Source organism: Lagopus muta, chromosome Z (genome assembly GCF_023343835.1).
Source record: "Lagopus muta isolate bLagMut1 chromosome Z, bLagMut1 primary, whole genome shotgun sequence".
NCBI lineage: Eukaryota > Metazoa > Chordata > Aves > Galliformes > Phasianidae > Lagopus > Lagopus muta.
In genome coordinates this window covers 42,110,243-42,129,948 of record NC_064472.1, presented here as the reverse complement: position 1 = coordinate 42,129,948, position 19,706 = coordinate 42,110,243, and the positions used below count along the sequence as shown (strand labels likewise).

The 19,706-nt window shown below is 39.1% G+C and overlaps 1 protein-coding gene across 2 annotated transcripts in view; it reads right to left on the bottom strand.

The window, feature by feature from the left end:
* Window positions 1-908: 908 nt before the first annotated feature.
* The window catches only part of ERCC6L2 (ERCC excision repair 6 like 2), a 56,058-nt gene continuing 37,260 nt past the window's right edge, over window positions 909-19,706 (bottom strand). For both annotated transcript variants that reach the window (XM_048932122.1, XM_048932124.1), the window contains 2 exons: window positions 4,265-4,452; window positions 909-2,420 (listed from right to left, as the gene is read on the bottom strand). In XM_048932122.1, coding sequence (XP_048788079.1) covers window positions 1,451-2,420; window positions 4,265-4,452 — 1,158 coding nt within the window. In that variant the 3' untranslated portion in view covers window positions 909-1,450. The remainder of the gene's footprint in view (window positions 2,421-4,264; window positions 4,453-19,706) is intronic.

Below are 19,706 nucleotides of genomic sequence, written 5' to 3'. Positions count from 1 at the left end.
AAGTTAGAGTCACACGGAGCACCTGTGGGCATGCAAGTCCTCTGGACAGTTGTCTCTCACTAGATGAGGCCACAAAAGGCTGCTCACCTACCATGTAGCAGCTGCCAAAGATTGCTTTTCTCTCCAGGAATCCCTGGCCTGCAAGCGTTCAGACACAAGATTTCTTGGACTTGTCAAGACTTGTCTGAACTTGTCCATCATGTCATCCAACAGCAAGCTTTGACTTGCTCTCTGCAAAGACGCAGAGATAGTCTCTTACACACAGCAAGAATTATAATTACATAATTGTACTACACTTAACATTACTGACAGAACCTTTGACTAGTGGCAGAAGCTGAATGGAAGCTGAAGTACACTTTCAGAGTAGTATTTAGTGTCAACAGCAAAATGAGTTCAACAGATTAACTTCCTCAAAAAGTTAATTCATTATGCTTTTAAAAGCACAAGCCTGAGTTTAAATAAAATAAAGAATCAGTCTGCGATGCAGTCTGATTTTAACTGCATATCAATTACCAGATATGCAATCAGATATCATATTTAAATAAATTATTTTATTTACAATTAAAATTTTTTTTCAGTATGCAATGCTCACAAAAGGAAACATGATTCATTTGTGCTGAGCAAGAAATCCCAGTTTTCAAGAATAACTCATATTTACTTTTTATTTTTGTCCCACCCATATATTCTCATACCGAATAGTCACATGTATAAAAAATAGAGGCAACAGTGAGCATGAATGGCACTAAGTTGTTCTTGTAACTCGCTAGAAAACACACATTTAAAAATATAAACATTTTTACTTGCACATAAAAATTATTAACACTAAAGTATGTCCAGACTACACCTTCCAGTAAAGACATAACAATAGTCTATATAAATCAATAAAAGAGAGGAAGCGTAATGACAGATGAAATTTGACATGTGCCATCATTTAATATGCTGGAGATTTCACACCAAGAGACACAGGTAACAAGCAAAAATTGGTCATCCACATTAATTAAGGTGAAGAACTCACTGGCATACAATACCAAAAAAAAATTGGAAGCTTCACAGCTCTATAGTCAAACTGATCAAAATCATGTTAACATAGATTCTGACAGGATGTGTAAAGGCAGGAAATGTGAGTGAAGGAGGAAAACCGCTCATACTATTGCCAACCGAGGAATATCAGCAGGAATAATAAGATCTAGAATTATCATCATTCAATAAAGCAAGTTTACTCAAAACATTTAAAAATAATTTTATCTCAATTTAGTTTGTCATAGCTTCGTAATGATATATAGTATAGGCAATGTGAAATGTAAATAGAGGTTATTATAAATAGGAATTCATCACTTTGCCTTCAAATTTATAGAGGTATCATGTTTCACAGCATATTGCTGAAGTTGTATATATTTTCATCTTCATTTAACTAATAAAATAATTCTAGCACAACTCATGTAGAAAACTATCATTTTACTACGTTAAAAGATGTAGCAGAAGATAGTTCATCTGAATCATCTGAACTGTATTTTCTCCATAGAAAGTTTTCATTTTTTTTCCAAAGAGAATTTTCACACACTTCTCTCTTTTCTGTCACTGGTGGATGAGGTGCTCTTTCACATAGCTCCTCTATAACTGTCATATCTGTGAGCTTTCTGAGGCTCTCCTCATTCTGCTCATTCAGCATGTCCCAGAAATCTTTTGGTCTCTCCTTTGATTTTTCTATTTGCCCTGAAGGGATTCTCCATGGTGATTCTGTAGTTTTTTCCCCACTATTTCTGAAGAGAACATTGAGAATAGAGGTATCTCCAAGTAAGTCAAGAGAAGACTTTTTGTCAGCCTTAGCTCTTCTCTCCCTGTTTTCTGACAGTGACAGGGATCTTTTTCTTGGCAGCCCTGCTACTTCTGGGTCCTGCTGTCCTTCAGAGCTTTTTACAGTCAGCACCTCAATTATTTTCGATTTCCTGTTTAATGAACCAGATGCTATAAAATCCTTGAATGTCTGATTGTTACTCCTCTTAGTATGCTGAGTTGCAACAATGGGTGATTGTTTATATTTCACATCAACACACATAGTATCTTGCAAACATGAGTCATTGCAAAGTTGCTCTACTTCACAGCTTCGCTGGTTCTGCAGTTCTCTAGTTCCACTCGGAAGAAATTCTTTAGCTGATGAAGGTCCAGACTTGCATCTTCCAGAATTAACAACACATTTTCTTTTCCTTGATTTTCTTGCAGCCGCATCTCCTTCTTCAGAGTCATGTGCAACTTCTGCTGGTACTTCCATTGGAAACAAAGACTCAACTTCTGGATGTTTTGAAATGTAAAATTCCCTCAGCAACTTCTGCCGGGATTCTGATGTAGCCTTTGCAATATGTTCTGCAAGTTCTTCCATTGATTCCATTTTAAAGTGGGATACAATTTCCTCAAATTGTCTCCTGTAAGTAATCAGAAAGGAAAATGTTTTATTCAGACAACATAAATTAGGAAAAAAGAAGCTTTTAAGCAATTCATTACACTGTTCTATTTCACATATCCCAAAAAGTAATCATTAAAAGTAACTTCCTTATTAGGAGCCATATTTGTTTTTGTTAGTGAAGAAAGAATAATGACTGTAGAACAACTAATTCTGAAACCCAAAATCTCAAGTGATTTTCTGAGCTTATGTTCTGAAGACACATCAACTTTCAGTGTAGGTAAGATTACGTGCCAAAGGGCCAGAATTCAGAAGGTACTTATCTGCTGAAAGAATTTAGATAGAGAAACAGTAGAATTCTGGGGGGAGGGGAAGACAGCAGAACAGTTGTTAAAACTCCTTAAAAAAAAAAACTTGCTAAATAACAGTTTGGTGAATACCATCAGATGAGGCAGAAACTGTCCCTGCCATTCCTTCTAGTTAGCTGTAAGTACTTGCCTTGTGCTCAGAAGCCAGTGTCTAACTATAGATTACTCTAATCAAATTTAGCCATAGTCTGGGGTCAAGCTACTTAGCTGGAAGGCTGGAGGTGTGAGTTTATGCCTCTTTGTCAGACACAGTATATGAAACGCTACCTTTCCTGCAAGAGGGCTCCAGCAGGTTGAGGACAATGAGATGTAATCCTCCTTAATCCCAAATACTGCTTTAGTGATTGGCTCCCACTACCTTCTTTATGCACAACCTCTGTACACAGTTTCCCAATCAATCTTGCAACTACAGCAGACCAAGCTGAGGAATCCTGTCATCTTAATTCATTATACAGAGGATTTGAAAGTATTAAGAAGTCTAGCAGCAAGCTAGGTACTAACATCTGACTCACTTAACATTTAAGACAGAATGTATTAAAGTTAGACTTGACTTAGCATTTTCTAAGAAATTCCTTAGTCTTTTCACTGCCTTTGAAAATTGTATCTCAATAAGTTACTGATAACAATGATTACAGTTTTGAATATTTTTAGCAGAAAGAGTTCTTCTCTTCCTACCTCTTACATGTTTAAAATTTTCAGTACCTAAATCAGTCTGACACTTTATCAGTAATGGTTTGGGTAACTATGATCAGTTGGCTAATAGGAAGTTGAACAATATTATCTGAATATCAACTATCATAAGGTAATTTTCTTGGCAAAATGACAATTTAAAAATATATACATCTCAGTTCTATAGGTTAGCCTAATTAACAACAGTTTTTTCCTTTCTTTTTCTGCATATCACCTGGTTATTGTTATTGAATTTCTATGTATGTACCAATGGAAATTAAGCATTAGTATTATTAATAGCAACCGCCTGGGGAAAAAGGAAAAGTGAGGAGACAGAAAAACTCTTAATTTTCCAAGGGATATTATTAAATCTTATAAACTTATTTAAAAAGTATCAAAAACCATTAAGCTCCACATTAAAAAAAATAATAAAATGTTTAATCTTTTTACAGTCTTTTAATGAAAGTGATGAAATCTAGACAAAACCAGTAAGCTGTCAGAGGCTGCCACTATAAACCTTTGTTGTTTCTATACTGTTTAAGCATTAGCTCGTTGCATGGTGCATATCCCATGAATACTGTGGTGACGACATCTGCACAGCAATGTGTGACAGATCAAATCAACAAATTAAACTGACTTGTGGGTTAAATTCATTTTGTTAATCAATTATGTTTCTTTCTGTAAAGTTAGAGTGGAAGTTTTGTATTAGTTCTGCTCTCGCCCCCCAAAAAACCAAAAACATCAGAATTCCCTGGGGAAGGTAGAAACACAGAGAACATTAATTTTTCAAGCTTAGAATTTTACTTTATCTTCATCAAAGTAGTCTCACCTGCGGATTTCTTTGGGTGTTTTTCCAACCAAGAAGGTGACTGAGCCCACTCTGTGTACTTCGGTGTTTCTTTGGATCACTGGATGCAAAATGTACAGGTTATGTCGGTTACTGTTCACCATAATTCCATGCTCTGTCTTCATAATGTTCTTCTCTGCTATCACTCCACCTGGCTTTTCTTTAGCTTTCTAGCAAAATAAGAAATGCAAATTGTCAAAACAGCTGTGTCTGAAAGGATGATTTTATGACTGCTCCTGTCTTCACATGGACTTTAGAGTTTGTGCACTAAGACTGGGATTCAGAGATTCACTGAAAGCTCCCTACTATATTACATGCTTCCTTGGGACAGTGAAGGGAAGTCTTAGTTCCCTAAGAGTAAGGCGTTGTTTTTTTTTTTTCCAAATATGTTATGAAAGATCATTACGTTCTCTAAAGCATTAACTAGTGTTACAAAAATAATCTCAGAAGCTTTGAATACTATTGTAAAATAGAAAAGAAGTATGTGTCTGTAAGTTGCACTCCAAGTAGATACATTGTATCTTCCTGGATTTATTTAGCAAAGTCTAGGATTATTTAGATTCACCACTTTCTGCTTACTAATGTGTGTTTCACAATTTGTGCACAGTACATAATCATAACTAATTGTAGCAATTTAACACTCAAAGAAAAACTGTAACCACAACACTACCAAATGAATATCACTAATAATATAAGGTGTACTATTATGTGTAATCACATAAATAATCGTATCGGTATCAAAGTTAAGATAAGAACATTTTTGTTAATATTGAAACCTCTAACAAAAATAGTGAGAATTGCAAAGATACCTTGGAAAGCATTACCATGCTTGCCTGAAAATGAAGAGGAAGCAATTACACATGGTACTTACACTATGCTATAGATAAGATTAAAAGATACAGTAGCAGTTACAATGATTCCTAAATGGAGAAAGTCAATCCTAATCATAATGGCCATTAAGAGAATTCAAGAAGTCTGTGTTACGTATTGATACCCATCATACACTGACAGCCAATTCAGAAACTCCTAAATCCTTGTAACCATTTCTCCACTCCCCAAAAGGACTATAATAGTGGGGCAAAACAGATTTTTTTTTTTCCTCCAATAATAAGTCAAGCAAAAAAAAAAAGAACTGCTTAGCAATATCCTCTGTCCCCCTACAGATACTGTCCAAAAGACGAAAAAACAGTGTTCACACCTTGTCACTTCCAGTTCAAAATTTGCTTTTGCATCTATGATGTTTCTTTGCAATGTGTCTCCATTTGATTCACACTCACTTCTTTTAATTCCATGGGCTGTTCAAAATGTTCTTCTGCTTTAGGGTCTCACAGCTATTCTCAATCCATTACTTTGGCAAATAACCTCAAACTAGCATAGAGAAAGACATTAAAACTAAGGGACCTACAGGCATAAATTCTCTCTGTTTAAGCTATATGAACAATTCCAAACATCACAATTTAATTGCAATATTAAATTATAGTAAACAAAACTGAAACCAAGTCTCCCATTAAGATTAAAAAACAAACAAACTGTTGATCTTCCAGTGATGCTCTGATAATAGCAACAAAATTAACACTGAAATAGCAGATATCATCTACAGCCTACATTCTATAGTTACCTCCTAATTCTGCACACTATATAAACTATTAACTTAAAAAAAAATATTTGGATAATATAGATAACATTGAACAAAGCAATGTGAGTTTTAAAATAAATATATTTTGTTGGAATTATTTAATAAAAAGTATTTTAAGCATTCAGACTTCAGTGTAACAAGATCTAGTGTACTTGTCACTCTTTCAGGAAATCAGGATTATATCACTTTATTGTAGAATACAACCCTAATCATGTCAATGTCTGCCTTAGAAGTATTTTAAACCCCCCAAAAAGTACATTCATCTGTCTCTTATTAAACAAGACCAAAATATATAAGAGAGCATTACTTCAGTTTATATATCTGTTCAAATGCAGAAACTAAAAAGCACTTTGAGAAAAAAAAAAAAAAAAAAAGACGTTTTGTTAACACAATATTAGTCATAAAATTAGTTATCTTCTAAAGAATCAAAAATACTATAAAAAATCTTGCTAATTACCAATCACTTCACAAATAACATATTCAATTCTGGAAGTACAAAACTTAAGTAGAGTGAACAGCATTGCTAAACCTGAGAAAACAACATCAAAATACAACTATATATACACAGTTTCCTTTCTTCTACCCAAATTAGCTGCTCACAGATTTTTCATGAAGGTAGAGAAGGCAAGTAGGAATAAATCACCTGATACAAGTTACAAGTGAACAAGAGGTGCAATAGCTAATGCTAGTGGCTCCTGTATTTTTACTTTACTTTTTGAAAATCTTATCACAGCTCTCTAAAACAAAAGCCAGTTACTTAAATAGTGCACAGGCTTAAATACAAATAACTCCACTGAACTTGAAAATGTTTTTGAAGATTTGCCCATTTTGAAGATACAGCCCCAACCACTGATTTTTTTTATTTTTAAAAGATCACTGAGATGTCTCAGTGGTATCTTAAAGGTCCAATCTGAAGTTTGTTATTCTGAATAATACTTAAGGCTCTAAGCATAGTTTAGGTTTCTGTGCCTCTAGATGAAAAAAAATTGTTTCCTTCTCCTAGCACTGTTGCTAAAGAAGTGGAAACTTCCAACACAGCACTATTTTGCTTTTGTTTGAATATGACATCATGTATCACTTGTTAACTCTGCACTGATTCTTCCCACTCAGAAGCCACTTTTTTCCTGTTTCTCTGTCAGTGCCTGCTTTCTAACTTACCAATCCTATTTTATGATGAAAACTACTTTAAAATAGCTTTTCTCTACCAACAATTCTTTCTCTACCATCAAACCATTGTGTCTTCTATTATAGCAAAGCTCTTAGACAAAATTCTATCAACATAATATTCAGATTCATAAGCCCTGGTCTTGAGCACCTGTACTGTCACATGTCATACACCTTAAGCAATTTTGCCATGACTGAAGTTAATGGAAGTTGACTCAGGTAGGAACCCCAGACAACTGTTCTTACATCACTAATGGTAATACATTTGGCAACATATTTATACTTTTGAATAAGAGGCCCTTTATTAATTAAAAAGACCAGAAGAATCAAGTGAAAGAAACAGAAATCCTTTACAAAGGAAGCATTCTGTGCATTAGAAGTGTGCCTTACCATTACTCAACTTATAGTACTGTAAATTAATTAATTTACTACAAGTGTTATTGAACTTCTCAGAAGACCATGCTACTGACGTAAAATCAGAAGACTGTGTTTTCAGGTCATTACTGGAAACCATGAAGACAATTATAATGGTCCATAAGCATATATCAGAAATGGAAATTAAATAGTTATTTAACAGAAAGTGTACAATTGGTAAGAACTTCTTTTCCCCCCTCTAAATCAATACAAGTAACTACAGAAAATGTAAACCATTGTAACACAAAGAAAGGAAGAACAACCAAAAAACTCAGACTGTAGAAATAGCAAGAGAAATTTTTGCTCCTGGAACAAAGGTTCCACTAGTACCCAAATGAATGATAATACATATTTCTCTCACTTCAAAATGTAAGTATGTTTAAAAATTTGGAATACACAACTATGGACAAGCTGCTCCAAATGACAACTAAAACCACAGTATAGAAGTCCAACATAATTCTTGCCAAACTTCATGTCAAACACAAACATACTGTATACTAAAAATGTGCTGTTCGCGTATTGCATTGCCTATCTTCTGATTAGCCCTCTGTAATATATGCGATATAAACCTAAAGGAATTAAAATATCATACAATATGTGTTAAAGGTACTAAAAAAAAGGGATTGACAGTAGTAATGAAAGCAGTTTATCCTTATTGAATACTGAACAAAGTATTTGCAGTGCACACTCTGAAATTTCCACTGCTCCACGTGGATGTTTTCCTTAAACCTGAACACATAGTTTATCCAAAATCCAATAATTATGTGCATATACATATATAGAAATACCTGCATCTTTTATATATTACTGCATTGTTCACATTTTCTCCTTTCTGAGTTATTGGAAGGGAAAACAAATTCCATATAAAAAGACAGGATCTACCAATGAATTATACTGTATTACTAACTGTGATAATTTTACTGCTTTCTAGAAAACTTAGCAACTCCTCTTCCTCAAGAACATCTCCACATGAAGTCCAGGAGAAATAGACAATTTATTTATGTACATTATTTACAAATATAAGACATACAAAGGGCCAGAGATGCAAGTTATTTTGCAGAAGTAATGGTTACTGGATTAAAAAAATTACATGAAAAAAAATGTTATACTGAAGTAAATATTCCACTAAATATAAATAAATATAAATTAAAATAACAGTTAAAAGAAGTACAGTAAAATGAAATTACAGAACACTACTGTAAACTAGGGAAATTAATGTCAAAAAGCACAGACATGTCTTTCCATCTTACACTTATTCTCTTATCATTTATTGCACTAGCTCTAAAGATGCTTCCACATAAGGCAACAGGACAGAAAACTGATCATTATGTCAATGCACAGAAAATACATAGTTATAAAAGTACTCAGAAAACCTCTGGACTTCCACCCCTCATGAAAGAACCTGCCAGAGAAAGCTTTCATTTCTACTTTCCAGGTTCCACATAACTACTGAGTTTTCAATTTTAATCACAATATATCTATCTTTTCTTACAAAAGGTATTCTTCATTTGTCAGGTATGTCTCTTCTTCCTTAAACAATAACGTTTTGGTTGTCAATAAAGAGTTCCCATTTCTTTAAGTGTATGGGAACTGCTGAGTCACGGCCTGAACCTCTAATTAATCACCTGAGGTGAGCCATGAGTCAGCCAGAGGAGCACAGGTGAAGGCAATTCACCTGTGCTGCCGGAAGAGGTGGAGCCAGGCTCCACCCCTCCTGGACCTATTTAAGAGCTGGCTACCAGAGGGGAAGGATCTCTTCTGGAGATCCTCTCTTTTGGTATCTTCTAGTGAGCTCAACCCAAGGGTAAGCTCTTCCACTTATTCTCTTTTGTGATCCTTGTTTGCTTTGCCTTACTCTTTTGATTATATTGCAATTATAACATCTTGATATCTATTGATTATACGCAATTATATTGTGATTATAACATCTTGGTTATACACTTGGCGAGCCAGGCAGGCTGAATATACTGAAATTAACATCATGTCTTTCCTGTGGAATTTCTATAAATGGGTCAAGGGGGAGAACAATACTCCTCTAGAGAACATGATTCCAGGGCAGATCCCAGGATTTGAGGGATCGCCCTATTATGAGTTAGCTGCCATCATTGAAAAATGGGGTCCCTTACACGTTATGGGCAATCTCTCCCCATATCACATGGCGGACTTTTTTCAAGGACTTGGCAAGGAAATCCTCATTACCAAAGAAAGACAATTGGCTGCCTCCATGGTGGCATGGCCACTATTATCAGCTTTAAATCATGCGGACTTAAGAAATAATACTTTAGGAACTGAAAATCAGCTTTTGAAAGACCGCATTGAAAAGCTGGAGCACGATCTTGGCGTTTTAACGGGGAAGAAGCCAATTCTACATCTTCCTGTAAGCCAAATTCGTAATATTTCAATAAATGATGACCAGGCTCCTGAATCAACAGACTTCGTTGATCAGGACAACAAGAAATCCAAATCAGACCTTGAATGTCCAATTCAAACTGATCCATTGGAAGTCCGTCCTGTTGTAACCCAAAAAACAAAAAAAGTACAGGACAGACTGGCAGGGGTGCCGCCTGATCAATGGCCCCCTGCCCAGACTCATTTACATGTTACAGCTCGGCCATACACGGCAACAGAATTAATGGACTCAGTACAGTGATTTCGGCAGAAGCCTAGAGAAAGTGTGCCGGCTTGGTTATTGAGGTTGTGGGATTCTGGGGCAGAAAGTGTCTTGGTGAATGGCCCAGAAATATCTAAGTTGGCCACCATGACTGTCCATCCTGCTCTCAGGCAGAGGTTATACGTAGGCAATCAATATCGTGATGAAAACCATTCCATACTAGAATGGTTAATGGCGGCCTGCCGTATGGTATGGCCGAATAAATCAGACATACCGTTACATACAGGTATGTGGTCCTCCATGGAGGACCTTCAAAACTATATCCGTGAACTGGGTGTAAGAGAGGCCATCTATGAAGATACATTTGATGGCCCTGATATGGTTAAATTTTCAGCAGGGATGAGAGATTTAATTCTACAGCAAGCTCCCTCCCATCTGTACGGCACCCTAGTTTCCATACTAAATCCCCTTGTAGCATCAGAAGCCGTAGTCCAGCAGGCTGCCCAGTTAGTTGCTGACTTGGGAGAAACAGAACGCCTGCGGACTAGGCGCAATATTCGGTTTTTGGAGGAAGCAGAGGTCCTGCCGGTAAATAAAACCAAAATACCGGCTACTCGAGCTCCTCCATCGGGACCCATAAGGGTATCCTGAAAACAAATGTTTAATGATTTAATTTGGGCTGGGGTCCAATTTGCAAGATTGACCGCCAGCCCAACCACGTCCTTCTCCAGCTCTGGAGACAACTAAAGGACAATCAAAAATTCCAGAGCTACCCTAAGAAATCAAGGGTAAGAGCTATAGAGAGGGTTCCAACAACAACATGGAACCTAGAAGATTTTATTATTCCAAACAGGAAAAAGAAGCCACCTCAGGTGTCTCGGGCCACAATGCCTGAGCCGTCAGAAGCAAAAGAACTGGCCCTAGCACAATTCATGCAGTGACAAGGGATGTTAGTCCCCGTAGGGCCTCCAGACGGGACCGGAGGCCCTATGTAGAATTAACGATTTACTGGTCCCAAAAAAATATTCAGAGAGTTATGGCACTAGTAGATACTGGAGCAGAAACATCAATTATCTATGGAGATCCGGAAAAATTTCATGGCAACAGAGTGATGATTGGTGGTTTTGGGGGACAGACTATTCCTGTCACCCAAACATGGTTAAAACTGGGGGTTGGGCGTCTCCCACCCCGGGAGTACAAGGTGTCTATTGCCCCAGTCCAAGAATACATCCTGGGCATAGACATTCTATGGGGTCTGGCTCTCCAAACAACTGTGGGAGAGTTCAGACTTCGACAAAGATGTATCAGTATCCGGGCGGTGCAGGCAATATTAAGAGGCCATGCGAAACATGAGCCTGTTTGCCTGCCGAAACTGCGCCGGATTACTAATGTTAGACAGTATAGACTCCCGGGTGGGCAAGATGAAATATCGAGAACGGTGCAGGAATTAGAAAAAGTGGGCATTATAAGACCTGCACACAGCCCGTATAACTCCCCCATATGGCCGGTGCGAAAGTCGGATGGCACATGGAGGATGACAGTAGATTACAGAGAATTAAATAAGGTCACGTCTCCTATTCATGCAGCCATACCCAATATTGCCTCCCTAATGGACACATTGAGTAGGGAGATAAAAACCTATCATTGTGTCCTAGATCTAGCAAATGCATTCTTCAGCATCCCAATTGCTGAGGAATCGCAAGATCAGTTTGCGTTTATGTGGGGAGGCAGGCAGTGGACCTTTCAGGTTCTGCCACAGGGGTACGTGCATTCACCAACGTATTGTCACAATCTAGTGGCGCATGACCTGGCTGACTGGAGAAAACCTGATGATGTTAACCTATATCATTATATTGATGATCTCCTGTTGACATCTGACTCACTGGAGGCAGTAGGACAGGCAGCAGATTCATTAACTGCCTATTTACAACAAAGGGGATGGGCTATAAATCCCCAAAAGGTGCAAGGTCCAGGCCTGTCTGTAAAATTCCTGGGGGTGGTTTGGTCAGGAAAGACCAAAGTGCTACCCAGTGCTGTTATAGATAAGGTTCAGGCATTCCCAGTCCCTACAACATCAAAGCAGCTGCAAGAGTTTCTAGGTATATTGGGTTATTGGCGTTCCTTTATACCTCACCTAGCGCAGCTGCTAAGGCCACTATACAGACTCACAAAAAAGGGGCAGCTATGGGACTGGGGGAAAACCGAACAGGATGCTTTCCAACAAGCAAAACTGGCAGTTAAACAAGCCCAGGCATTGGGTATATTTGATCCTACCCTCCCAGCCGAGTTGGACGTTCATGTTACTCAAGATGGCTTCGGTTGGGGCCTGTGGCAATGCCAGAGTTCTGTTCGGACCCCCATTGGTTTCTGGTCTCAGGTTTGGCACGGAGCAGAAGAAAGATACAGTATGATTGAAAAACAGTTATTGGCTGCCTATTCGGCATTACAGGCAGTAGAGCCAATAACTCAAACAGCTGCAGTTATAGTCAAGACCACTCTGCCAATTCAGGGGTGGGTGAAGGATCTGACCCACCTTCCTAAGACAGGGGTGGCCCAAGCACAAACAGTGGCACGATGGGTCGCCTATCTCAGCCAAAGGAGCAGTCTGTCTTCATCCCCCTTGAAAGAAGAACTCCAGAAGATCCTAGGCCCAGTTACGTATCACAGTGATGCACCAAAAGAAATACTGGTCGCTCCACCAGAGAAGAGTCCCGTTCAGAAGGGAAAATATCCTATCCCTGAAGATGCCTGGTACACAGATGGGTCCAGCAAGGGCAACCCGAGCAAGTGGAGAGCAATAGCATACCATCCTTCCACTGAGACAATCTGGTTCGATGAGGGGGATGGTCAGAGCAGCCAATGGGCAGAACTGCGAGCCGTGTGGATGGTTATAACCAAGGAACCCGGTGATGGTATCCTGAACATCTGCACAGATAGTTGGGCTGTGTACCGGGGGCTCACTCTTTGGATTACACAGTGGGCCACCCATGAATGGACTATCCACGCCCGACCGATCTCGGGCAAAGACATGTGGTTAGATATATGGAATACGGTCAAACACAGGACTGTACGTGTCTACCATGTTTCTGGTCATCAGCCCCTACAGTCACCGGGAAATGATGAAGCCGACACATTGGCCCGAGTTCGATGGATTGAGAATTCACCATCTGAGAACATCGCCCGCTGGTTACATCAGAAGCTACGGCATGCTGGACAAAAGACAATGTGGGCAGCTGCTAAAGCATGGGGACTGCCCATACAACTATCTGATATCGTCCAGGCATGCCAGGATTGCGACGCTTGCTCCAAGATGAGACCGAGATCGTTGCCCGAAACAACAGCCCATCTTGCTAGGGGACACAATCCTCTCCAGCGATGGCAGGTCAATTACATCGGGCCCCTTCCTCGTTCCGAAGGGGCAAGATATGCCCTGACCTGTGTCGACACTGCAAGTGGGCTACTGCAGGCCTATCCAGTACCGAAAGCAAACCAGGCATATACCATCAAGGCACTCACTAAACTGATGTCTGCCTATGGGACACCTCAAGTCATAGAGAGCGACCAAGGGACTCATTTTACTGGTGCAACGATACAGCGCTGGGCAGAAGAAAATAACATCAAATGGCGATTCCACCTGCCATATAATCCAACAGGGGCAGGCCTCATCGAACGTTATAATGGTATTCTTAAGGCTGCCCTGAAGACAGACTCCCAGTCCTTGCAGGGGTGGACAAAAAGACTGTATGAAACCCTGCGGGACCTGAATGAAAGACCTCGAGATGGCAGACCCAGTGCCCTGAGAATGTTGCAGACGACATGGGCCACCCCGCTTAGGATCCAAATTACGGGCACTGATCATCAGGTAAGACCCCAGATTGGTAATGAAAATAATCTTCTGCTCCCTGCCCCTGAAAACTTAGAGCCAGGTACCCATAAAATAAAATGGCCCTGGAAGGTGCAGGTAGGACCCAAGTGGTGTGGCCTACTTGCACCTTGGGGTAGACTATTGGAGGTGGGAGGTTCAGTAGTCCCTCCAGTAATAGGTACATGGCCTACTGATATTGTGGTCAACACTCCGATCTTTATTGCTAAAGGGACCCCCATCATGTCCCTATGGCAGATCAGGACACCTCCTTTGGTGCCTGATATCGTTATGCAGCCGCAGATATCTGGCCAAAAGGTGTGGTACAGGCAGCCAGGACGTGCTCCAGTACAAGCGGAAGTGTTGACCCAAGACAGAAATACGGCCTGTATCTTGCCCTGGAGAGCAGACCTTCCCCTCCTGGTACCTGTAAAACATCTGTATTACTCCCCATGAGTCTGTGAGCCTTCAGCACCACCGGAAGGAACAAAATGCCATCAAGCGTTCCAGTGTTGCTGTCAGATCACGTACAACACCCGGTGATGGTCTGCATGGGACTGATGGAACATAGAATGGACTTGCACCTGAGGACCTCATGCCTCCAGTCACATCATCGAGCACTGGCCCATAGAAGAATACAGACATCCACTAATCATCACTTGTCTTGAACTGTACCAACATACGTCGCGATAAAATTGTATAAGCATCGCGATATACCGGATCTCTGTATTAGGGAAAGCTTACCCTTTTGTTAACCTGATCATTGGTTCACGCCGTGAAGGGGTGGAGTGTATGGGAACTGCTGAGTCACGGCCTGAACCTCTGATTAATCACCTGAGGTGAGCCATGAGTCAGCCAGAGGAGCACAGGTGAAGGCAATTCACCTGTGCTGCCGGAAGAGGTGGAGCCAGGCTGCACCCCTCCTGGACCTATTTAAGAGCTGGCTACCAGAGGGGAAGGATCTCTTCTGGAGATCCCCTCTTTTGGTATCTTCTAGTGAGCTCAACCCAAGGGTAAGCTCTTCCACTTATTCTCTTTTGTGATCCTTGTTTGCTTTGCCTTACTCTTTTGATTATATTGCAATTATAACATCTTGATATCTATTGATTATACACAATTATATTGTGATTATAACATCTTGGTTATACATTTAAGTTACATACAAGCTGTAATCAAGAGACCAGCATATATGGAAGCCTCTACATCTTAAGAATTCTATACCAGTACACATTAAGATTCATTCTTCTCTAGTAGAATGGAGGCATGCAGTTGAAAATCAACCAGAAATTTAAGCAGTTACTTCTACTCCATCTTGAATCTGCAACAGCTCTTGAACCTGTTTGTTCTGTGTAGCTCCTGCTGCAGTTAAGAGTTTTTAGAGTAACATACATATATCCAAACTGATTCTTTTCTATCTTTGTTGGAACAATACCGCTTCATATGTTATTCATACTTAAGACATAAAAAGGCATCTTTACATTCTATGGCAATGAACAGAAATGTAGGAGCATTCACACATGACTGGTCATGTTAAGTCTGTGACTTTCCTCTTCCTTTCTGCAGTCCCTTCAAGTAAAGCAACAGAGAAGAACGATTGCCTTTATAAGTTCAATAAGACAAAAATGTGCAACAGAGCAGAAGAGCAGAGTCCAAGAATGAGATGAGTAGAGAAAAAGAGGTATAAACGTTCAGAGATTATACTTTTTTTCTTATGCCTGTAGCAATTCCTCAAGTCATCAGGCTTTGAAGACAATTTAAGTTCCTTCAGAAATCTGAAAACATTTGTGTAACTACTCCTCAACAGCGGTTGTATGGCTTCAGTAAGGCTTTGGGCACAGTCCTCCATAACAACCTTCTCTCCAAATTGGAAAGATAAGGATTTGACAGATGAACTGTTTGATGGATGAAGAGTTGCCTCTGAGATCACACCCAAGGAGTGGTGGCCAATGGCTCAATGTCTGCATGGAGATCAGTGATGAGTGGTGCCCAACAGGGGTCGGTGCTGGTATCAATACTTTTTAATACTTTTATCAGTGACATTGCCGGGGGGGGAGGGGGTCAAGCGCATCCTCAGCAGGTTTGCTGATGACAACAAGCTGTGAGATGTGGTCAACACACCAGAAGGATGGGATGCAATCCAGACGGACTAGATAGGCTTGAGTAATGGCCCCAGGCAAACCTCATGAGGTTCAATAAATCGAAATGCAAGATCTTGCACCTGGGTCAAGGCAACCCTCACTACCAGCACAAGTCAGGGAATGAAAGGATTGAGTACAGCCCTGCTGAAAAAGACTTGGGGTACTGGTAGATGGGAAGCTGGACATGAGCCAGCAATGTGCCCTCACAGCTCAGAAAGCCAATCATATTCTGGGCTGCATCAAAAGAAATGTGGTCCAAGGAGGTGATTCTGCCTTTGTACCCTGCACTGGTGAGGCCTCAAGAGTATTGCATCTAGATGTGGACTCCTCAATACAGCAGAGACACGGATCTGTTAGAGCACATCCAGAGAAGGGCCACAGAAATAATCCAAGGGGAGGAACAACTCCCCAGTTTGGACAGATTGAGATAGCTGAAGAAACACAGCCTGGAGAGAAAAATGCTCTGGTAAGACCTGATAATGGCCTTTCGTTGTCTAGAAGGGGACTGTAAGAAAGAAAGGGACAGACTTCAGCAGAGTCTCTTGTGACAGGAGAAAGGGAAAGGGAAATAGTTTCAAACTATAAGGAAGATTTAGATTGGATATAAGAAAAAAGGTGGGTTTTTGTTTTGTTTCGTTTTTCTTTTTAACGATAAGTGTAGTGAGACTCTGGAGCAGGTTGCCCAGAGACATAGTGGATGCCCTGTCCTTGGAGACATTCAAGACCAGGCTGGATCAAGCTCAGAGCAACCTGATCCAGCTGTGCATGTCCATGTTCACTGCATGGGAGTTGGACTAAATGACCTTTAAAGGTCCCTTCTACCTTAAACAATTTTATGATATCTCAGTATCTTCCTCTTTTTCACTGCCTCACTCAAGTATTATTTTATGGTAGTATCTTGGCAGATACCAATTTTCAGCAGCAGTTTCCATCTGACACACAACTGAAACAATTTTACTGTCTTTTCTCTACACATGAAATCACCACTACCAGATGTGCAGGATAGCATCCATTGCACATTTTCATTGTTTACTTTCATTCCTACAAACAAGAAAGGCCTTCTCAAAACTTCAGTTGCATTGCAGTTACCTGATTTACAAAAAAGTATGAAAAAAATGAATTTAGTATAATTGTCCTTGAAAGTAACTCAGCTTGCAGCAACTAATAAAACTGTATGCCATAGTCTACTTTGTATTATTCCACTATCCTCAAAACTTGGGAAAATAGAAGACTTTTCAAATACATTCTGTTCCAGTAAGTATCACTAGGGCAATTATCATTACACTGACCAAGTGATTCTCACTCCATTTCAATGACATTGCCTATACTAGTTATAACGCTGTATTATTTCAGCTTATTTTTTTTCCCTTATACACTTTTTTCCTTATAAATTTCTGTGCTTCTTCCTAGGAGTGTTCTGGATAATATAATCTACATTATTATGACCTTTCTATAAGCAGTTCTTGAACATATGCTATTTTTAGACACTGTTCTTATTTTGTTGGCATTTTCTATATTTGTCAGGTCATTTCATACATAAATACTCTGAAATGCTTGTTACCTGACTGTTCAACCTTGGTCTCATCTTTTCTCTTCTACAGATACCCATATCAAACAAGAATTTATTCCTAAACTATTTTACCTATCAAGGAAAACAAAGTATAATAGTGTCTTTAAAAATGTCATGTAGCTTATCTAAAAATGAGGTCCTTAGTCAAAATCAAAGCTAGTCTATCTTGAAATTCTAAAATATTCTAGGACAATTATACTTTATGAACTGAACAAAACTACTCAGGACACTGGCTGTGAATTCCATGACAAAGATATCAGCAGAATAATTGCTGAAATAACGTCCAAAACGTTAGGTTTATCCCATTTCCAACTACTTCTCCAAAATACTCTGCCAACACACAAAGCAGGGAATACTCTTTCATATTTACCGGTGTACACAGAGATGAGTGTTAAGCTATGCCTGCTGATGAATTTACTGGAGTAATATGTAGTAAGTTTCCCTTGCTTGTCATGGTCAGCTTTTTTACTCATCTAAATGTAGAGTAAGGACTCAATGAATTCTATATTTTGCTTACTAGTGGAAAACAGACTACTACATCGGTTGAGGATGGATTGTTTTCTCTTCGTTCCGCTTTAACTTCTGAGTTACACTGTTTCTTTTCCAATCATTTAACTGTAAAATTTCTCACTGGAGCAATTCCATTTAACTTACTGACTTGTGAACTGAATAAAAATATATAAATCTTATCACCTTATTTTGCACCAAGCACCTTACCATAAATAAAAGTACTTGTTACTGTTGAGATGAAAAGAGATAGTGAGCCTGCCTCAGAATTCAAAGCTAAGGCAACCATTTATTCCAGCAGAAGTCTGGATTTCCTTTGTACTCCCACTCCTTTAAACAGCACCAAATCAAGAAGTCAGGCAAACACACCACACAGATAATGCAACAACATTCTTCACGGAATCACACAGAATCACAGAATCACAGAATCACCCGGGTTGGAAGGGACCATCCTATTTAAAAATACCTACTGAAAACTATACTGACATAGTTAATTCCATTGAACTGAAACAGTAATTTCAGTAAAGCAGCATTATAGCTCAGACATTTGGGAACAATTATTTTAAAGCTGAATAGACTTCCCTATCCAGAAGAGGGAGGATAACGGAATGTTATCTCCTAAAAGCCTACTTACTTTAAACTATTATCTAAACATGTTGAATCTGAAAGCTGTACAAACTGCAATCAGAGTAACTATAACTGATACAGAGTCTTCATTTAAATAATCTACAAAATGTCAGTATAATACAGGTATGATAAATATATAACACAACTTAATAACACAACTTTTGTATTAACAGCATTCTCAACAGCACTTAAACCTGCGTTGCAAATACAATGAGCATGTTTTTTCTTAGTCTGACAGCATGCTTAGTTCTCTCATTTACACCACATTGCAATAACATATAGAAGGGTTTACCATTAATCCAGGTTTTACTACAAAGCATCTCTGTCAAACACTGGCAAGACTGCCAAACGCCTGTCATCTAACTCAGAGGATTAAGTCTTTTTTTATAGTGAGATTCTTGTACCAATTTACAAAAATACAGATATAGTTTCTTAGAGCTAGTCACAGTCTATATTTTGGCCTGAATTCATGCCACAGAGGTTGAATATGACAGCTGGCAGGAAGCAGAGGGGAGAATACATCCTCCCCCTTTCCAGTCACCACATTTCTGTTGCCATAGTGATTAATCCTCCATTGAATGGCTGTCTTTGTACATTTCTTTTCAGTAAAAACTGAGTAAACTTAAATTGAAAATATGCATTTGACTAAAATAAAAGACTCCACATATTCAACAGGTACAGTAAAAGTTCTATGTGACTAATAGCTTTTCACACATTAGGAAGTGCAAGTTAGCAGGATATAATCAATTTTTTCAAACTATTCAGTATGCCCAGTTTGTATTTTTGACTTTTAATAAAATGACCAAGCCTTCTGTAAAATCTTCCCCATACTCCAGTGCCCTCCATGTCTGCCAGATTCCTACTGAAGAAATAATTCATAATTTCAGTTCTACAG